At 38.2% G+C, this 21269-nt stretch overlaps 1 protein-coding gene across 1 annotated transcript; it reads left to right on the forward strand.

The window, feature by feature from the left end:
• The first annotated feature begins 94 nt into the window (after nt 1-94).
• LOC139739334 (SEC14-like protein 2) lies at nt 95-19511 on the forward strand. The gene is made up of 12 exons (XM_071649950.1): nt 95-154; nt 1031-1100; nt 2529-2572; nt 3128-3190; nt 8464-8557; nt 10313-10407; nt 12822-12917; nt 14345-14489; nt 15336-15439; nt 16173-16321; nt 17534-17685; nt 19333-19511. The coding sequence occupies exons 1-12, from the start codon at nt 95-97 to the stop codon at nt 19491-19493; spliced, it is 1233 nt and encodes a 410-aa protein (XP_071506051.1). The 3' UTR covers nt 19494-19511.
• Nucleotides 19512-21269: the final 1758 nt, after the last annotated feature.

Genomic DNA, 21269 nt, shown 5'->3' on the forward strand with positions numbered 1-21269 from the left:
AGACGCAGTCTCCGCGGAACATTCCCCGACGGACAGATACAGACCGATCTTTCGGTCAATGCAGTTGTGGACAATCAGTGACAGTGGGATGGCCATGGCTAACTGCAGTCACGAGCTTGTATTGTCGGCAAAACACCGGGATCTGCTACTCAAGGTGAAATAGCTTTCTGTCACGAAGTATCTTGACGAAGTAATATAGCGAGTGATGAAGTTAGAGATATGTAATATTTATGTACTGATTCTTGTCAATCTCAACACTGCATCAGCATCAATATCATACAGACCGATCTTTCGGTCAACATCAGCATCAATATAGTCTAGAATACACCATTTTCTCTTTTGAATGGCATAATCTTTGTTGTTAATGCTAGACAGTAATATCCGTCTGTCCGGAGGAGTCTTTAATTTTTCTGACATTATCACTCTCCTCCGTGAAGCCCATTAGGCCAGACGCAGTCTCCGCGGAACATATCACCGCCCCGATGACCAGATATAGACCGATCTTTTGGTCAAAATCTTTGTTACTTTTAGACAATAAAATGAGATGGAGAAACAAAGACTGCAATGGGTTAAGCAAGCCATTCGAAACTGAATGTGTAGCAATTTACAGATGGAGGCATGTATTTACATTACCTGCATGGCTCAGTTTATACCATAAATTGTAGACATCATATTCGGGCAATTGTATTCTGGAATACCAATGCTCTTTAATTTTTCCGGGATCGTGTCATGTTTCTTGTGCTTTGTGTGTCCAAATGTAGACATATTTCAGTCTAACCTGTACCAGGATAACATCCTTTTTGTATACTCTCAAATCAGTACATATGTTTTCATTTCTTTTCCATATGTGACAAATTCTAATACATTCCTCGGATGTGCCTACCCCCCCCCCCTTCCAAATTAATATTCATGGATTTTAGTACTTTGTCTTGATTTCCCTCTCTTAATTACTAGTACCCAACATTATTCAGGCATATGTTATACGTGTAGTTATATTTTTAAACAAATATATGTCTTTTGACTCTTTAAGTTTCGAGAAAGACTCCAGGACGTCCTCCAACCTGAGCACAATGACTACTGGCTCCTCCGATTTCTTCGAGGTAATATTACATTTGTCAATTTTCTCTTGGTTTCAATTTATCTGTGTGTTTGTATGTGTGTGCGTGTGCTCACACACTTGCCAATGGTGGAAAACGAGGACATACACAAGAACTTTACATTTAAACCGAGGACACCCAGCGAACCAAAGACATCCTCGGTTCACAGACCATTCCAGACGGTCTGCTTTTGCATTGAGGGGTACATGTTGTAGGTCCTCAATTAACATTACTGTAATAAGTCCTCGGTTGTATGGTAATATACGAATGAGTCCTTGCTTGACCAGATTTCTACTTACACACAGGTCCTCGGTTATATGGTAAAATTCTTGTTGGTAAAATATGTCCTCGATTTCCACCATAGACGCGTACATGTATGTGTGCATGTGCGCGCGTGTGTGTGTATGTGTTTCATGGGAAATTTCTGCATGCAGTATAAAACACAGGCCAGCAGTAGCATTTGTCAAAATGTACATGTTGGTGGCCTCATGGTAACTGGTAAGGAGCACAGAAAGAGGTACCTAGTTACCTCTATTTCTTTTTTCTTCTTCTTTTTCATTCTTTTATGCTACCCTTGAGCATTTTGTAGTTTTGCAAAGAGGTTTGCAATTAACCCCTTCTTTACTGGAACCTGGTAATACATTATATAGTACCAAGGTCTACCATGTTCCCAAAAATGTAAACAAAACTGTCTGCATTCCTGGCCTAAATTCATGTAAATTTGTGTTATGCTGCCCAGAAAAATGGCTTTGATAAAACAATTAGAGTTTTCTCTACCAATATCTGCTCTCTTCCTATTTGAAAACTGTATGTACATGTATCATTGCCTGATTTACCTTTTTCTAATGAAACGAAGATGTACATATACATATTCAAAGCAATCAAGGCTTACATGTAGCTCAGTAGAGTCTGATTTTCGCTGACCCCATTCAGGTGCCTCTTTCGTGCATAAAAAAAAAAGAGGTTGTGAGCCCATCAGAGCACGCTCTTTTCATACCTTGCACCCAATTGATATTTTCATTGTTCAATAGCACAGGTATTTAGTTGACCGTGGAAAGGGGATGCATGTACAATGTCGGCCTACCTCTTGTGTGCTTTCGCACAGGTGGATTACCAGCCTGTCCACTTGCAAAAAGAATCTCATTTGGGGGCATTGATGGATCTCAGAGAATTGCAGAAGGAATGGGTTAATATGTCACACTAAGTGCTGTCACTCTGAGAGGAGCCAGGAAAAGAAAAGGCTGTCAATTATGAATGTTTCAGTTGTTGCTGCAGTGAATGGAGTTGTGGCTCTACATGGTGATGATTGCTTACATTAGTATAACATGGGCCTCCGATCTACATAGTGTATGTGAATTTGTCTCAATTTTCAGTTTCTTTCTCCCTCTCTATCTATCTATCTATCTATCTATCTGTCTATTTATCTCTCAGCAAGGAACTTCAACTTAAAGAAGTCAGAGAGCATGTTTAGGAAGGTAAGTGGGCTCATGAGCTTTAGAATTGTGCCTTTGTGTCAAAGTTACACGACTAGAACTCATCAGTTTAATTTTTGCATGTTTTTCTTTTTTATGTTGACTTATAAATCCATTTTTCTGCTTATATATATGCCAGTGAACCAGGTTAATTTGATATGCAGACTTTTTTCCTGTTACTTGAAAATAGGCACCGTTTCGATATGCCTGGGGGAAAAAAAATAGTCTACCAGTGTAGATGTCGTCAATAAAACAAGATTGCCATTATCTGTCTGGAATATTATGAAGGATTTTTACGTAAAGTTGATGCAAGCACCAAAGTATTTGCTATGGCAGTGGATTTCTATGAGTTTTGTTGTTGGTTTTTAACATTTACTTTGAATGCAGTGAATAACCTTCAGTGATTTTGCTAAATACTGTCAAACAGATATGCATGTACTTTGCAACTGTCAAAGGACAGTAAGTCAATACTGCATTGAAATATTCAACATTTTGTACCTTTTTTTTTTTGGTAACACTTCAACCCTTCTTATTATCTTCACCAATGTGTTTTGTCAGAATGTACAGTGGAGAGCAGAGAATAAAGTCACTTCAATAGAGCAAGACTTTGAAGAGCCAGAGGTAAGACCTGTATGTGTGCACTGAGGTGGGGACGAGCATTATTTGGTACATACTGTATGCACCATATATTTCGCAAGTCTAAATTTTCGTGAATCGGGAATTCCCGACGATTTCGCGAGTGATTAAATTCGTGATCGTGGAGTCCTGTACTGAACGGGAAACTGTACACACGTACGTCACATTCACATTGGGATCAGAGTCAATATTTTCACGTGCCTTTAATTTTGCGAATAGCATGTGACTCGCAAACTTTGCAAAAATAAAAACCTCGCGAAATATTCGGCGTATACAATATTTGGTACTACATATGTGACTGTGCATCACAAAACCCACAAAAAGTTGCATGATCCAATTTTACGCGAGGACTCAAAATAGGTGATACGGGTCAACCTAGTCAATCTTTGGTTTTTCATATTTTCTTAAAGAGCAATTCTTCTGCTTAATTCTAAAATTTGGGATTATAAATCACATGGGAAATAATGTTTTTGCAGTTTTGTAGAACATTTGTGTAGAATAGTGTGAAAAGGTATGTCTGACCTGAAAGCCGCTTTTATATTTTTTCAAAACCTTTTACACACTCTTTGCTTTCAACTCTAATAATTTGTGAAAGGATAGTGTCACTGAATTGAAAGTTAGTATAAGTCATAAATGGAATGTGCTGATAAAGTGTGCAAAATTTTTGGCTTACATTGAGATGATCTCTTCATTGTGGTTGCTAAGGAGTTTTACATCTTTTTTTAAATCCCAGTCATTGCACAGAGCACAGCATGGTGAGATTGAGCCTTTAAATAGTCCCTAACCTTCAAAGCCTCTGTTCACAATAAACACTTTGTCAGCGTGTCCTTTCTTGTCATTATTTAGATAGGTTAAGGAAGCCTGCTTGTATTGAAACTTAAGAGTCTGCTCTTTCAGAGTCTGCTATAACTAAAATTTCCTGCCTGCTGACTTTTGGTGGTTTTGTGATGCAGGGTTGCATATGTGGTATTATGCTGAAAAAAAAAAAGATGGTATATAAACCAGTAATGTAATGTGACTCACATCTCATGTGATACAGCTCTATTTAAACTAAATGGGCTTGCAAACTTGAAGACTTTGTTCTCTCTGCAGCACGCTGAGACAAGAACGTCTGGATGATATGCTCTTCTCCTTTTCAACTCTTCCAAGATTGCATTGAATCAACTCCTTTCCCCCCCCCCCCCCACCCCCTCCTCCTCGCCTTCCATATTTTGCATACTGATTCCCATAACTCTCCAGATTTCAAGATTCTCCCATGATTAGGACTTTGTACCATTCAAATCTTACACAGGGTTAGATATCAACTTTACTCTGAAATCACCCTAACCCATTACAACTATATTAAGTGCAATCATTCCACACCCTTGATGATACATAGGCTTTAGCAATATATTCATGTTTTCATTATCATATTTTTTCTGCATGAGAGATTATTAGCAAAATATTTGGTTATTAAGGCGTTGCACCTTGCAGGATCCTGCAGGATCCTGATTTTTTGCAGGATCCTAAATGTGAGTTCTAACATCGACGCTAGGTTAAGAGTCTCACAAGAATGATCAAGATACATATGTACCGTAAAGTTCCGTGTATAAGACGCACCCGTGTATAAGACGCACCCCTAATTTCGGACCTAGAATTAAAAAAAAAAAAAAAACACGAAAATGTCCACGCAAATATTGCGTATGTCATACATATTATTTCAGCTCAAAATTTCCCTAGAATGCAGCATGTATTTGCTCTATTTTTCGTTTCCTTTTATATTTTCTTTTAACGGTATTCATCGGACATCAACAAAATATGGAAGACGCAAAATGCGAGACTTGTCTCGGTACTCACTTGCTATTGTTTCGCCTTTCAATCGTGGTACATGTGTCATGCATATCGTACTCATGAGTGTACGGTACGATCTTTGCTGTCATACATAGCAGAGGGTGTCTCGCATATTGACACATGTCAGACTGGAAGGTTCATTACGAAAAATAAGAAAAACATCAACAAGTGTAGCAGAGGGATCATACGGCAAGACGTACGGTGCGTACGGTAATTACACTCATGCACTGTTACCAGTAACATGTGTCTCTTGTACCATGCTTGTATGCACAGTGCTAGCCTTTTGCAAAAGGCAGCTCGCTATAATTTCAGCACACGCACACAGAGAGCAATGGACTTGCACACACAGCGCGCAACGGGCAAGCGCGCTTCGATCCGATCGCTGTGTGCACGCGAGTCCATTGCAAAAGCCTCTCTGCAGCTGCTGCCTTTGCCAAAGGCTTGCTAGCTAGCTACTAGCTACAGTGTACAATTTTGTAGCTATGCTATCCTAGCTGGCCTCGCACTCGTGAAATGAAGAGCAAATGAACGACATGGATATGCATGCATGCTTCACACATCGTTCATATATTTACGGTGACATAGTGTCGATCCTACTCCGTATTTTACAGCTTTTGTCTATGGCCATATTGATACTAGTACATTGATAAGTTTTACGGTATCGGTAATTTAGTAATGATACCTGTACATCGCGTATTCCAGCTACTAGGTTGGCTGTTGGTGGCTTGGTAGACTGACATCGGTAGCATACAGCAGTGCTGTTACAGCTGTTGTCTATGGCCAGATTGATACATCGTTACTGCACAAGGACGATGTAAGTTTATCTCGTATTTGCAGCTTTTGTGTGCGTCCAGATTGAAAGATCGCTCTTTTATCCATAAGTTTTAGTGACTGCTTACCTTCCAAACGTCGATGGGCATACATGGCCCCAAGTTGGCCTTATAAAATTGGGTGTACATGATGGATTTTTTTCCGTGATTCGACTGTACCCGTGTATACGACGCACCCCCGATTTTCAACGTTTTCCGACGAAAAAATAGTGCGTCCTATACACGGAACTTTACGGTACCTACTTAAAAGTGTAACAAACAACGCAGAAATTTTGTATTTATATGGTCTTTGTGACGGGCATCTAATTATTCAGACATCTTGTTAAGATGTGAATTGATTATGACCAGTGACTGCAGCTGCAATAATCATATTGAGCGCTATTATTATTTTTTCACTGATGTACTTTCAGAGGCTTCTTTTTGTCCCCGCCGAACGAGTTCGAGCAGGGACTATGAAACGGGCTCCGTACGTGTGTGTGTCTGTGCGTCCATCCGTGCGTCCGTGTGTGATCAAAATGTTCAATTTGCTACTTCTCTGTCATTTATGAGCCAATTTTGATTCTGTTTGCTTTATATGATAGCACTACATGGGAGCTTTAAAACTTCTACACAGAATTTCAGTTGTGACCTTTGACCTTGACCTTTGACCTATATTGTACATTTTGCTACAAAATGCTACTCCTTCGCCATTTCTAACCCGATTTCGATTCCGTTTGCTTTATGTGATGGCACTAGGTGAGGGCTTCAAAACTTCTACACAGAATTTTGACCTTTGACTTCTTTGACCTTTGACCTTGATTTTTGACCTATATTGTACATTTTGCTACAAAATGCTACTCCTTCGCCATTTCTAACCCGATTTCGATTCCGTTTGCTTTATATGATGGCACTAGTTGAGGGCTTCAAAACTTCTATACAGAATTTTGACCCTTGACTTCTTTGACCTTTGACCTTGATTTTTGACCTATATTGTGCATTTTGCTACAAAATGCTACTCCTTCGCCATTTCTAACCCGATTTTGATTCCGTTTGCTTTATGTGATGGCACTAGGTGAGGGCTTCAAAACTTCTACACAGAATTTTGACCTTTGACTTCTTTGACCTTTGACCTTGATTTTTTACCTATATTGCACATTTTGTTACAAAATGCTACTTCCGGCGGAGACATATATTACGCACCGCGTAATTTCTACTTTTCCTTGTTATTCAATGATTTCATAAAAAAGAATAAAGCATTGATGTAGCTACCTTGTATGTGAGAAATAAGGCAGGATTCCTGGTATTCCATGATACATTTTGCTAAACTATTGACACTCTTGCAAAATAGATTCTTCTATGAGCTGGTTGTAAGCTACAGTCTGTATTTAATGCATTTAATGTGATGTTAGCTTTCAGTCTTTGTATTCCTGATCTGGTAATAAGTGTTCTTCACAGTATTGCCATATATATGCCTGTATATATTTATTCATTTAATTATATTTATTCTATGTCTATTCTCTACATTTCACCATTTTGAACAAGAATTTCACAGATTATCAGATGTAGACCATTATATGATGCTCTCCTTGGCTTGTAAAATTGAATGTCAAAGTTAATCATAGGCACCGCCTGTTAAATCAATCTCATTTGTTATCATAATTACAATGGAGAGATATATATGCAAAGAGCGCATCCCTGCAAAGGATCTTTGCCAGTAGGCGATATGCATAGCATAGTGCATCTGGTAGATGGACCATGAATTTTACAGTTCATTGATTTGATTGAAATCGGGGGATCAAAGGCCAATTTCATTAATTGATAGTCAGTGTACAGCGGAAGTTATTAAAGAATAAAAAAAAAAAAAAACCACACCAAATAATCTACTCCCGTGAAGATAATAATTTTAATTCTATTAAAAGGTATCATACAGTCTTTGTTATCAGATTTCATTTAAAGCTTACTTTTACATATGGTAAAGCTCAGGAAAATTATCAGAGAAATGGGAATGGAATTCCCTGTCTTTGTCATGAGAGAGCTTTTTCACTTTTATCAATTATGTTTGTAGGGGGCCCTTGGTAAACACATTTGGAAGGCAGTTTGATAAATTTTACCTGAGTCTGCTATTTAGGTTTAAAGTTCAATAATTGAATTCGTGGACTGTCATTCTGCCTAACATTAAATAATTGCTAGTATTGTAAACATATTGGTTTCCTAGTATCTGCATCCTTTAACCATTTCATTCAGAAAAATACTAGTGTAAGTCTCTCTGAGGGTTTTAATCTTTGATAGCTTATGTTAATATTGTTTTGTTTTTTAAATAAATAACCGAATACTTTGGGCTGGCTTGTCAGAACTAAAAAGAAAAGATAATCCCTTTGGCATGATGATCCCATTTTGCTTTGATCCTCCATTGTATTGTGTATGCATTATACTCTATTGTAACTTTGTGTAATTCAGTCACCGACTGCAATACGATTGAAATAAAACCATTATTGAATTGATTTCATTTCAATTCAATTCAATTCAATTCAATTCAATTCAATTCAATGCAATGCAATGCAATGCAATTCAATTGAAAGTCACACTGGCTCTGACAGAATGTCTGTTGCATCTATCCAGGTGCTAAAGAAGTATGGAGTCGGAGGATATCTAGGCCCAGCCAAAGATGGCCGTCCTGCATTCCTGGATCCTACAGGAAATGTGGATTTCAAAGGTGAGTGTGAGCAATATTCATCACACATTGTGATGTCGTACCAGGCTCTATTTCTACTAGTCAGTAGTACACTGTTTGGCCCTATTTATGTGTGTAGGATGATCCTCTATGAATATATTTCATAGTCGGTGTAGCGTGAAGATTGAATTCAGTTTGGAATGCCAAACAGTGAATGAAATTACAATCAATATTGTGTTGGTTGTTGGTCAACCTTGAGGGAACGATAGTCATAATTCTTGCATTTGCACTTTTTGCATATATTGATGTTTGGATCATATCTCTTGGTCTATAAGACTACTGAGCTCCCATCATCTCATGGTAATGGTATACATTGGACTGGGCACTTTGCCAAGTATAGTTGGCAATCTTCCGGCCATCTGCATTTAGAAGCAAAGAAAAGAGAGGTGTAAAACTTTATCTCTATCTTTTTTTTTTTTTATGTTCTTCACTGCTCTTGGTTTTGTAATAACACAAAAAATTTCCTCTGAATTTCTTATACTGTTCTATTAGGTAGATACGTGTGTCAATTTCATTATGTCTGTAGTATATGAATGTGTATTAACCGGTTTATTGTTTCATTATGGCTAATAAGCTAAAGTGATATGTTTTAGTCTCTTTGGAGTCAAGTACAATTTTAGGGCATAGCAGTACAAACCTCTGTTATGTACAATCCCTGGTGCCTTTGCTTTAGTGGTTGTGTTTGTATGTTTGTTTGTTTGTTTTTAAGAAAATCATATCATTCTTATCCCTGGTACAACAAGTTTGAAAAGATTACGATGACAATCAAACACATTTTCTGCGTGAAACAATATATATTTTTTGGTAGAGGTAACCATACTCGGTACTTGTTGTCTTTTTTTGTAAACAAGACATTTTTACCACACCTTTCCTGGTGTATAGATGGGAAGAGACTCCAACTCTCCATGTTTGAGGCCATTTTGGCAAAACTTCCCGCTCTCCCACTTGAGGCCTAATTTCTCCCTTTCTAGCTTTGTGTTTACCATTTAAAATTTAGCTTTTTACTCATCCAAGTTTGGTTTTGTCATTTATGTTAAATAATGAGGCTAAGATAGCACCAGAGAGCATCTTTATCCATAGAACTGGACCCCAGCTGCAATGGCCATTGAGCTTCGAGCTTGTGATGTGCCCTACATACACATAATATTGTGCCCATATTCGCACAATCAGTCTCCAGATTGATGGGGGTCCAGGCAGGTGAATCTCTCAAGTTGATGAGATGCTTGGGGGTTGGAGTCTCTGAATGAGTAACTGGTTGGAAGCTGAAAGCTATTGTGTTTGAATTTAGTAGCTCACTGTGGTAGCCTTAACGGAATGCTCCCATTGGAAATGGGAGTGAGAGTACTGCATGCGATGGTTTGAGTAAAATTACCAGGATAGCGTGATGTTGGAAAGTGCTTTGAGTGCCACGATGCAGTGGAAAAGTGATGGAAGAAGAAAACCTGTTATTATCATCATTCTTTAAGACTCAGTCCTTGCTACTTTGCAACCTGTTATAACATGCAATTCTAATGGCATTTTTAAGTGGTGGATGTGAGGGGATCAGAGGGTGAAAAATATGGTATGTCAAATGTGTATCAAGCTCAGTTGTCATATGTTCAAGCTTAGTTTTCAGGAGTGAGATCCAGAGGCAGTGGAACAAGTGATGTTGTGAAACCTGAATACCATTTGTTCATGTTTTCTAACCCTCCCACTTCCCCTCCTCCTCCTTTATCGCCACCGTGCCCCAATCATCAGGTCTGCTTCATTCCGTCCCAACGTCCGACATGGTCAAGCTGTACATCAAGACACTGGAGAGGCTTCAGAATGCTGTCATACAGCAGACGGAAAAGGTGAGGTGCTGGTGGAACAGATCCTCTACTGGGGAGTTGGAACTCCATTAAAGGAGATCTCTGGGCTCTGTTTAATGAAGAGTTACAATTGATTATATGTGTAGTTGGTTTCTGTCATAAGTCTATGGCAGCCTGTGCGGTAAGGGAATTTATAATTGACTATACACTTGTATCTGTTGATAAAACGGGGCCCTCGATGATTTTCAGACTTTCATGATTAAACAACTATAAATCAGTTACTGTATCCGCCGAATATTTCGTGAGGTTTCTATTTTCGCGAATTTTGCAAGTCAGGTGCTATTCGCGAAATTAAAGACACGTGAAAATATTGACTCTGATCCCGATGTGAATGTGACGTACGCATTTACACTTCCTCCATTCAGTACAGGACTCCACGATCGCGAATTTAACCACTCGCAAAATCATCGGGAATATATACTGGGTACAGAGTTTCAAAATTCATTTTGAGTGGGATAAAGAATAACAATGTCTTCAAAATTTATAACAAATCACAATGAACAAAGTTGATGACATGGCAGATTCACCATAAGAATACATGCATCAATTCTACACAGGTGAAGTTGTAAAGCAAGCGGTATTGTAATGGAATTATATTGCTACATTTCTGAAATACATGATGTATGTGAGCCTCCCATGTCATCATCCTTGTTCTGTGTGATTTGTTTGGGGTTTTTCATAGTATTGGTTTCGCTGCTCAAGGACTACAATAAATTCCACAAATCTATACATGGAGCTGTCGATTCATGTACTACATGATACGCAATTATGAAAATTGTCTGGACTTCTCCTTTAGCATCAGAAATATGTGGTTCCACCCCCTCCCCTCCACCATCTTGTCTTGATCCAAGGGTCAAGTGGGATGTAGATTTTGCCCACCATAGTCTGATGGATGGTCTCTAGGCTGTGGGTCATCTAATCGTCTGTCTCCCTACTGTAATCATTTCACATCAACAAGCTTGAATAGGAGAGGATATGTGCACAACCACTCTACCAAATCGAGGTCTAAAGTGCATAATTGTAGAGCAAAGAAAACATGCACAGAGACACACACACATATCCGCATGTCAGCAAGTGCTGTCATGTTGCTCTCTTTCTTTCATCCACTTTCCATATGGCATCATTTATACTTGAAGAAATGGATATGAAAGCAGAGTTTAATTCTTTGAGGACAAGTTCACCTTAATATACATGTATATGTGTAGGTTGAGTGAATGCAACAATATTGGTAGAACACATTGGTGAAGTTTGAGGGAAATCGGACAATCGATGCAAAAGTTGCATTTACACTCAGTCCACAAAATTTATATTCACCCATTGAGGACGGGCTGATACTGCTATGACACACATTTTCCATAAACACCTGCCCGAGTATACTCGGGACTCGTCTTCAACAGGTTAAGGTGAACTTGTCATTTAAAAGTGTCAGAGACGGAGAGACAGAAATAAGACAAAAGAGGAAAGAGGCGAAAAGTACATATTGAGAGTGCCCTAAACATCCAAGTGCGCGTATTTGTTATGTATGCTCATCCTAAACAGTCGGTAGTTGTAAAGAATCTACTTTTGTAGTTTGCTGTGATGTTAATTTATCTTGATACTCTCATAGAGTTGTAGTTTGTATCATTTCGTAGCTGAGTGATATGCCCAGTTTGCACAGAGCTCTCTTCCACTAGAATCAAAATCACCTCATATTCTTGTTATTTCCTTAACCTGTTGAGGACGAGCTGATTTTGCTACAACACATACTTCCCATAGGCACCTGCCCAAGTATACTTGGGACTAGTCTTCAACAGGTTAGAGTCACTGGCTCTGACAGTAATCTATGAAGGAAAATTTTGATTTTCTTGTTTGGGTAAACTATGGTTTACTGTAAAAGGAGGAATTTTTGCATATTTGAGGCAACATGAAAGTAGCACAACCTGAAAGCTAGTGATTTTTTTGGCTTGTGGCATTTAATAGTAGTTAATTTTTTGATTCCATGGAATTAAAAACATGCAAAATTCATCGTTACCCAGCTGAGCGTGAAAAGTTAAGCATGAGAAAATTTCCCTTGTAATGTCATCACTTAAAAAAACTTACATTCTAAATGACAGCTATCATGTTGTATTCTTGACTGTGTATATGCCTATCAAATCAATGGTTTCTTATTCCACCAACATACTTTTTACTGCCCGAGGTGTGTAACAATATCTTATCCAGGACATAAGAAAGTGCTATTGTTAATTTCCTAAATTGGCATTGTCAGAGGATATACATTTAAAGAAGACAGCACCACTTGTTCTTGTGTGCACTAATGGTTGTTACTGAAATTAAAAACCTTTGAACATGCATCCAAAAAATGAAGTTACACTCTCTCTCTCTTTTTTCTTTTTTTTTTTTTTGGTGCCTTTCTGCAGCTGAACAGACAAATTGATGGAATCTACTACATTGTTGATCTGGAGAACCTGGGCCAACACCACCTATGGAAACCTGGAGTGCACCTCTTTACCAGTGTGAGTTTATGGATGGAAAATTGTATCATGGTTCTTTTTGTGTGTGTGTTTATCTTAGATCTTCACTCATTCTAGTTGAGAGGAGAAATGCAATTATTTTGACCATGGACAAAGTTGTATGAGGAGGTCATGCGCATGTGAAAGGGTCAATGTATCTGTGATGGTCACTTCTAATTTATGAGGTATTTGGACCCAAAATTGTGGGATCATGATTTGATTTGAGACCAGACGTTACTTGATATCTTTGAGTTCAGTAAGCCTTGCCTATTTCAGCTGCCCCTGCCCAGCTACCCACCCCCCACCTTGGGCTTTCTTAAAAGCTGAGAGTTAACCTGGTTGAGCCTGGCTTCACTTTAAGCTGCAGGTGCTCCAGAGAAAGCCCTGCCTAGTATAAGGGGCGTGCCTACTATCATTGATGCATTCCCTGTGGAGGGGTACAGGCTACAGATAGGAGAGCAAAATGAGAACAATTCGTATTTCAATGACCCTGACAAACTCTAATGTATCCAGACATATTTTTCTAGCAGTGCATGTTAACTGACTAATCAAAAGATTGAGTGTTCCCTCATTCTATTCTCCTCACCATCTTCAAGTCAATAGTTTCTAGGGCATCTTAGTCATGTCACAATACTGTATGAACTGACAGGAAATGTAACCAGCTCTTCAGCATGAGTATAGATAGCCTTTCTGACACGGATGAGTTCAAAAGAGTTTCTTCAATGCAGGGAGCTGATATTTCTTTAACATCCTCTGACTACTCCTTACTTCTTTTGCACTTCAGGTAGACTGTTGAACATTCAGTTCAGTTCAATGCAATTCAGATTTTATTTCCAGTATCACATAAATTCTTTCAAATCCAATACTGTATACGCCAAATATTTCGCGAGGTTTTTATTTTCGCGAATTTCGCGAGTCAGGTGCTATTCGCGAAATTAAAGACACGCGAAAATATTGACTCTGATCCTGATGTGAATGTGACATACGCGTGTACATTTCTTCGTTCAGTACAGGACTCCATGATCACGAATTTGACCACTAGCGAAATCGTCGGGAATTCCCGATTCACGAAAATTTAGACTCGCGAAATATATGGCTTATACAGTAATTACCAGAAGTCGATGCAATAAAGATATTTGAACATGCATTTGAAAGCAGAAAAGAAAGATAAGCAAGTGCATTACATATATTACACCATTTGATAAAACCATTATGTTATTGGAAAAGAGAGACCCACGTAGGAGGCAAGCTTGTAGAGATATGGGCCACTTACTACAGAACTATTGTAGGATGGTAGTTGTGCTGCCTTTCTATTTCTTGCCTGTCCTTTACCCAAACTTAAACAAAGGTAATAACAGTACATTGTTGGATTGATGCAACAATTTTGAATGAGACAAGATTAATATCTAAAACTTTGTTATAATCTGCAGGTGACACAACTGTGTGAGCAGCACTACCCTGAGCTTCTCCATAGAATCATCGTCGTCAGAGCTCCCCGGTTATTTCCTCTGGCGTACTCGATAGTCAGGCCCTTCCTCAGTGAGGAGACACGGAACAAGATTACCGTCCTCAAGAGTAGGTCATTTTGATTACCGACAGTTTGTCATTTTCAGTTGCAGGTTGATACCACATCATTGGTGAAGAAAGGAATTTTGAATTCTTCATCATTATAATAGTTGTAATGATAATAATATGGTCTTGTTTACGTAGTATAGCCTCTTCAGTTCTTTCCTAGAGCCCTGCCATTGTTATTAGTATTATTATTCCAGCATCGCCAGGTACCCATTTTTATACCTGGGTAACACTTCGCGTAAAAATGTCTTGCCTGAGGAAGTAAGCACTTGGCAGGACCTAAACTCGGGACCTCCATTCCTGAGTTATGAGTCGTATTCACATACCAGTAATGATCATGCTATTTGAAGGGCACACATTAAATACATGCCTTTCTTGGTTCTTATTATAAAGGGAATAGTAATGTTTTATCTGGCACTCTGAATCCACCAAGATTTTTTTTTCACTTATTTCATCCCATAATTTGACAGTTCTGTCTGCTTGAGGCTTATATCTTGTCCTCAAATTAAGTATAGAGTGCCATACAGTTGTAAAAAGTAGAAATAATTTTGACTAGATATATTCATAAAGTTAATTGCTGTCAGATATCGTCAGTGAGTGGATCAGATTTCTTATCCAGCAGGATTTAGTTTTACTTTCTTCTTGCCATTACATAAAGGGATATTACAGCCATTTTTTGCAAAGAAGTCTCACAGTGCACACCGATAATCTATTGAGCAATGTATATTCATGTTTTTTCTCACTTATTTCTCTTATTTATTTATGATACCTTTTGCCAGACTTTTTTTTTAATGCCAGCAGAATCCAAGCCAAATCATTCAAAGAAAATATTGTTGCACCTGTTAACAGATAACTTTGCTGATGAGCTTCTGAAGGTCATTGATGCTGACATGCTGCCCAAGTATTGGGGCGGGAACATGATCGAAGATGGGGACCCTATGTGCCCAGGAACTGTGAGTTGCTTTCTGTGTGCCCGTATATGTGCATGTATTGGTGTACACACACATATTTGTATTAATATTTTGGATAAAAAATGTATCCGTTAGTGATTGGTTGAAAGAGCATCATGTGATTGTATGTATTTCCAACTGTTTCAGAATGTTGGCGTATTGTGTGACACTCCATGGCATACTATTTGGAAAATGATTATATGCCTTTTTTGTGACAACATTTTTCCAAATAGTACACTATTTGTGAAATGATGTCACAGCTATACTTGTGAAAAGCAATCAATCCCCTCCCCCCAAATCAGCAGCTGCAAATTGAATGCCTGCTGATCGAAAATTTGAATGCCTGCCATGAGCAACTCATGCGGGGTCACAGCTGCTATGTTTTCCAATTTCCAATCACTGGCTTTTTGGGCAGAAGAGCACCAGCTTTCGATAGGACATAAATCTGTAAACAAATTCAGTTGTCTGCGTGATAGGAAGACATTGACGTCCATTAATAGGCAATTTGGTCACACACTCAAACCCAAACAAATCAAATATGGGAATTGTATTTCCTGAGTCAAATAGTTCCATCTTCAACTCGGGCAATACAATTCTAGTTCAGGCAATAAATGTTGTATCCCCCTCAAGGCCAGTTTTTATTACCGATATATTATCACAGTCTACAATATCATCCAGTACATGCCAACTGCACGTACTGATATCACTAAATGATGATATATATATCTGCCTTTAGATAAAACTTGGAGGAAAAGTGCCAAAGGAGTACTACTCAACAGGTCGCCATCTTTCCATCGACGCATCACAGATGACGACTAAAGAGATAGCGCGAGGAGGAACGCTACAACTCTCATACAGGACCACACAGTGCAATAGTGTTCTCAGGTATGCTTGGAGAAGAGATCGTCTCTAAGATTTATGAATAGATAGAATGAACGGTTGACAGCAAATTGAGTGAATATTGGTTCTCAGGGGGGGGGGGGGGTCTGTCACAACTGCTTAAATGTGATGCAATTTGAATTGCTTGTGATTGAGCCACTCTACGCATAATCTGTTTCAGGCTTTGAAGTTCTGCTATTTTATGTATAAAAGGTGGAAGAGCCATTTTGAATCAATGCTTGACCAAATTCATTGTCAGGAATCATACTGAACTTCAGATTGCTTGTTAGTATTTACTGATTTAATTTGTTGATGACACTCTTGGATTGTCTGAAATTAAAAGATGATTTTAAAGGGTGTGTACAGTTCTGGTTGAGGTGAGGATTTAGCTTTTAACGTTTTGCAAGATATTCAGAAACCACTCTATGAGATGTCAAAGAGCATGCAATTCTAGGGGGTATCAAAAGTTCATTTGATGAAAATCGGTTTTGAAATGGCTGAGATATCCAAAAACAAAGTGAAACAAAGAGATCCTAATAAAAGGCGTGGATTGTCGCCTTTTATTATTATCACTTTTTTGGATATCTCAGCCATTTGAAAATCAATTCTCATCAAATAAATGTTGAATCCTTCTTAAAATTACATGCTCTTTCATATTTCATAAGAGGTTTCTCATTATCTCAATTAGGAATGTTCAAAACATGAATCCCCACCTCAACCATTACTGTACAGTCCCTTTAATGGCAACAAAGGGATGAGTTTAACAAATGCTCAATAGGTTGACGCATTGTAGTATTTGTACTCTGATATTAGGACTTCAGGATCATTTTTTTTTTTAATTCAGGTTAAGCCTTGCTTCAAATCTTATAAGATTTATAGATGTTCATGTAAATTATTACAAGCATCATTACTATGTATGAATTTGACACTTTCTTTAAAATGTTCGGTTAGCTAGGCTGTAATGGGTGATACACTGAATACCAGTAGCTATTTTAATGGAATGAGATTCTCATTTCCCCTCTCATGCCCAACAGTGTTATGTTAGTTTGCTGTGGTCATCTTTCTTTCACATATTCTTCCATGAATCAATATGTTCAGATGCATCTGCTCCTTGTTGCCTGATTTGCAGGTGTTTAGTGCTCCATCTTATTTTTTTTTAACTCCTTCTCTTTCTATCTCTCTCTATCTCTCTCTCTCTCCCGAAAATCTTCCCCAAAGGTATGAATTTCGAACGGAGCATCATGATCTGGCGTTTGGGGTGAAGAGAGTTGGGGAAGATGGGAGCAAAGCAGCCATCGTGAAGACGCAGCGGTACAGCTGCCATCTCGTCCCGGAGACGGGAGAGCTCATTTTGGAGGAGCCTGGCACATGTGAGTGAGGGGGAAACCTCTAATGCTTTGGTGTGATGGCTTTGGTTGGGGGGCGGGGGATTCTCCCTATCCCATATAGCTCTCCAAATCTGAACACGTGTGGCACTCTAATTTTTTTACTTTTCATTCTTGGGACATAAACTTCTGGTTATGAATGCGCGATGTGTAAATGTACACTTTTATGCACATTGAACGCCAAATTACTAGCTAGTATTCATAGATCATATCAAATTCTGTCTTATAATCTCGCAAATAATAGAGTTATTTTCTAATCTGTAACTTTACATTTGATAAATGAGATTCTTCTGAGAAGCGGCCCAATGCTGGGCCGATGATGCCAAATGATGAAATCATGGAAAATATCCATAGATGAAGGACGTGACGTGGGTGAAGTTCCCAACAGACAAAGTTCAGCGGAGAACGTGGAAAAATCTGCTTCGCAGGAAAGACCACTTTGACCTTAAGTCAAACTCAGGTATTTGTTCGAGACATTTCCAGAAAGGAATGTATGATCAAAAATCCTACACTACGTAAGATCTTTGGCACGATTTTTCAGAACCACAAATCCGGAAGTATACGTCCCAAAAGATCAGATATCGGTATCGCGAGGTGATATCGCTACATAGCGGCCATATGCGATAGGGAGAATTCAAGGAGGAGAGAGACCTAAAATTTATGTCATTGCTGCTGATGTCAAAAGCAGTGATGGCACACATCATAAGAAACTTTAAAAAGTTGATATGTTCCATATGATTATTATTATATGGTAATGACAATGTTTTTATGATACTTTCAAAATGTATACTGTAGTATGTTGAGTAAGCTTGTTGACAACTTTGACAAATATTTTGATTTAACAATCGTTGCTATATTGTAACTGAAAAACAGAGTGAGCAAAGTGACAGAAAAGTAATGGTGATGAATATGTTTGGCAGTGATGGCTGTCATGCTATCATTGCACCAAAAAGCAGGTTGTTTTCATCATTATTTAAGTTCTATGCAACACAAATATAGTTTGATGGTTTTAGATGGAAAACAGAAATCAGGCAAAAAAAAAGAGAGAAAATGTGTCCACATCACCCTACAGGAATAATCCCCTCTCTTCCTCACCCAAAGGAAGGCACAACATGTCACATTATAACTTCCATTTTAAAAGAGTGAATAGATTAGGATGTGATATCAAGTTGTGGTTTTAAAATTCCCCCATGAAATGGCAGTCAAGTTTAGAGAAAATCAGACAATCCATTCAAAAGTTATGAATTGTTGAAGTATCTGTGCAGTCACTGCTGGATGAGAAGAATACTACATTGTATGATGTCACATGCATAGAACCATGAAAAGAAAATATAAAGAGCAATTCACAAAATTTTCCTTTTTGAAAAAAAAGTACACATTTATTCGACTCGTTAGTGATGTATGTTAAGGGTAATATTATTCCCCCTGCCTTCTGAAAGAGAGAAGTCAAGTGCTCTTATATTATGCGAGAAAAGTGAAAATATGTTGAATATTCTTTATATTGTTTTTATATCCTTGTACACATGTGACACTGATGTGTTCCACTAATATTGCTGCATTCTCTAAATCCATATGTCTATTAAGGTGTACTGGTCCTTTAAGCCTGAGATTTGTTGTTTCTCTTTTTTGCAGATGTGGTCAAGATGGACAACAGCTACAGCTGGGCACGCAGCAAGAAGCTGAGCTACTGGATCGAGCTGATGGAGCCTGATGTCGAGGGAGGGAACCAGGGGGACAACGATGAGGAGGATGACGATGAAGAAGACGAATTTGTGGCTGCATCGGAGGGATGAACTATTTCACCTTTGCTATTAAAGGGAAGGTAAACCCAAAGAGCAATGTGGATTGAGTGAAAGCAGCAACATTAGTAGAACACATCAGTGAAAGTTTGAGGAAAATCGGACAATCGATGCAAAAGTTATGAATTTTTAAAGTTTTGGTGTTGGAACCGCTGGATGAGGAGACTACTAGAGGATATGACATATGAGTGGACAACAATACAAAGAAAATATAAAGGAAATTCAACAAAAATTCACTTTTCTAGAATTATGAAAGAGCAGTGGACCAACCGCTTTCAGAAAGCAGGGGGAATAATTGCTACCCTTAACATATGTCAATATCAAGTTGATGGAATTTGTAATTTTCATGAAAAATGGATTTTTGTAGTATTTTCTTTATATTTTCTTGGTATTGTTGTCCACTCATACGTCATAACCTCTAGTAGTCTCCTCATCCAGCGGTTCCAACACCAAAACTTTAAAAATTCATAACTTATGCATCGATTGTCCGATTTTCTTCAAACTTTCACTGATGTGTTCTACTAATGTTGCTGCTTTCACTCAATCCACATTGTTCTTGGGGTTTATCTTCCCTTTAAAGAAGACCTCTGTAACGATTTCAGGGAAAATGAATTCAAGTAAGAACAGTTGGTGCTCTTGGTCTCTGATGACATTCTATTCAAAGCCTGCTGGATTTATCTTCTTTGAAAAGATTCTGTTTATAAGCTGGATTGATATATAGATACAAATCAAACTAAAAGATGGGTAATGTGTGCTCAAGAGGTACAAGTTTTACAAGTTTTACGAATTGAAATTGAATGGAAGAGGTAGACTCGAGTGTGCTTTTAAAGTGTGTGTACAGTGGACTCCCATTATAACCAAGTCCTCGGGACCAGCAGTTTTCTTTCATCATATCGAAATTTCGTTGTAACCGAACAAATAAACAATAAAAATACATGGAGTGGATAATGTTGTGGCGTGAATTTTTTACTTAGTTGTTACCGGAATGTTGGTATAACATGTTTGTTATAATGGGAGTGCACTGTACTGACTTTTTATTCTAGAGAAGTTAGTATTGTGTGTCTTGATGGGATAATCTCTAGCAGAATGATTCTAATATACATTTTCAATAAGCAGCATTATTCAAGCAAGTATCTTTCATCGTGCATTGTTTTCTTTAGTGTTGGGTATATTTTGTTTCTGAAATATTAACCCACTGATGACTAATCCTTAGCATACTTGGGCATGTGTCTTTGGGAAGTGTGTGTCATGATAAAGTCTGCTTGTCCTCAACGGGTTAATGGCGTGATGTTCTAAAATGTCATGGAATGTCTTACATGCTATGCGCAAAACATCTGTGTTTGTAACTAATGTGAACAATCAATTAATTTATTATGTTTTTACGCTTACTTCCTAGAGGTTTCCGGAGGCAATATGTTTGTAAGTTGTCAATCAGTCTGTCCGTCCGTTGTAAATTTCGTAAGCATGATCCAAGAAAAATCACCAAAAAGATTTTCCTTGTGTCTTGTCCAGATATGCTACATGATATGTAGGTTTTGGTGTTTCCTTTTTTTTTAATTCCCTGAAGGTCAAAGGTCTCAGAACTTTGCTGAAAAAATGGTGTTCTTCAGCTGTAACTTCTTTCAAGAAGTCTGTTGGTGGTAAAACTTTTGAAGGAGTGGTAGAAATAAAGACAATTCGTCCCATGTCATAATAGTTTTGAAAAGTCATGGTCAAACATCATTCTGGTTTTGCAATAGAGAAAAAAGCTGTAATTTCAAGTGTTGGTTT

Source organism: Diadema antillarum, unplaced genomic scaffold, assembly GCF_040938485.1.
Source record: "Diadema antillarum isolate AM-2024a unplaced genomic scaffold, OU_Dant_1.0 seq00000796_RagTag, whole genome shotgun sequence".
Taxonomy (NCBI): Eukaryota; Metazoa; Echinodermata; class Echinoidea; order Diadematoida; family Diadematidae; genus Diadema; species Diadema antillarum.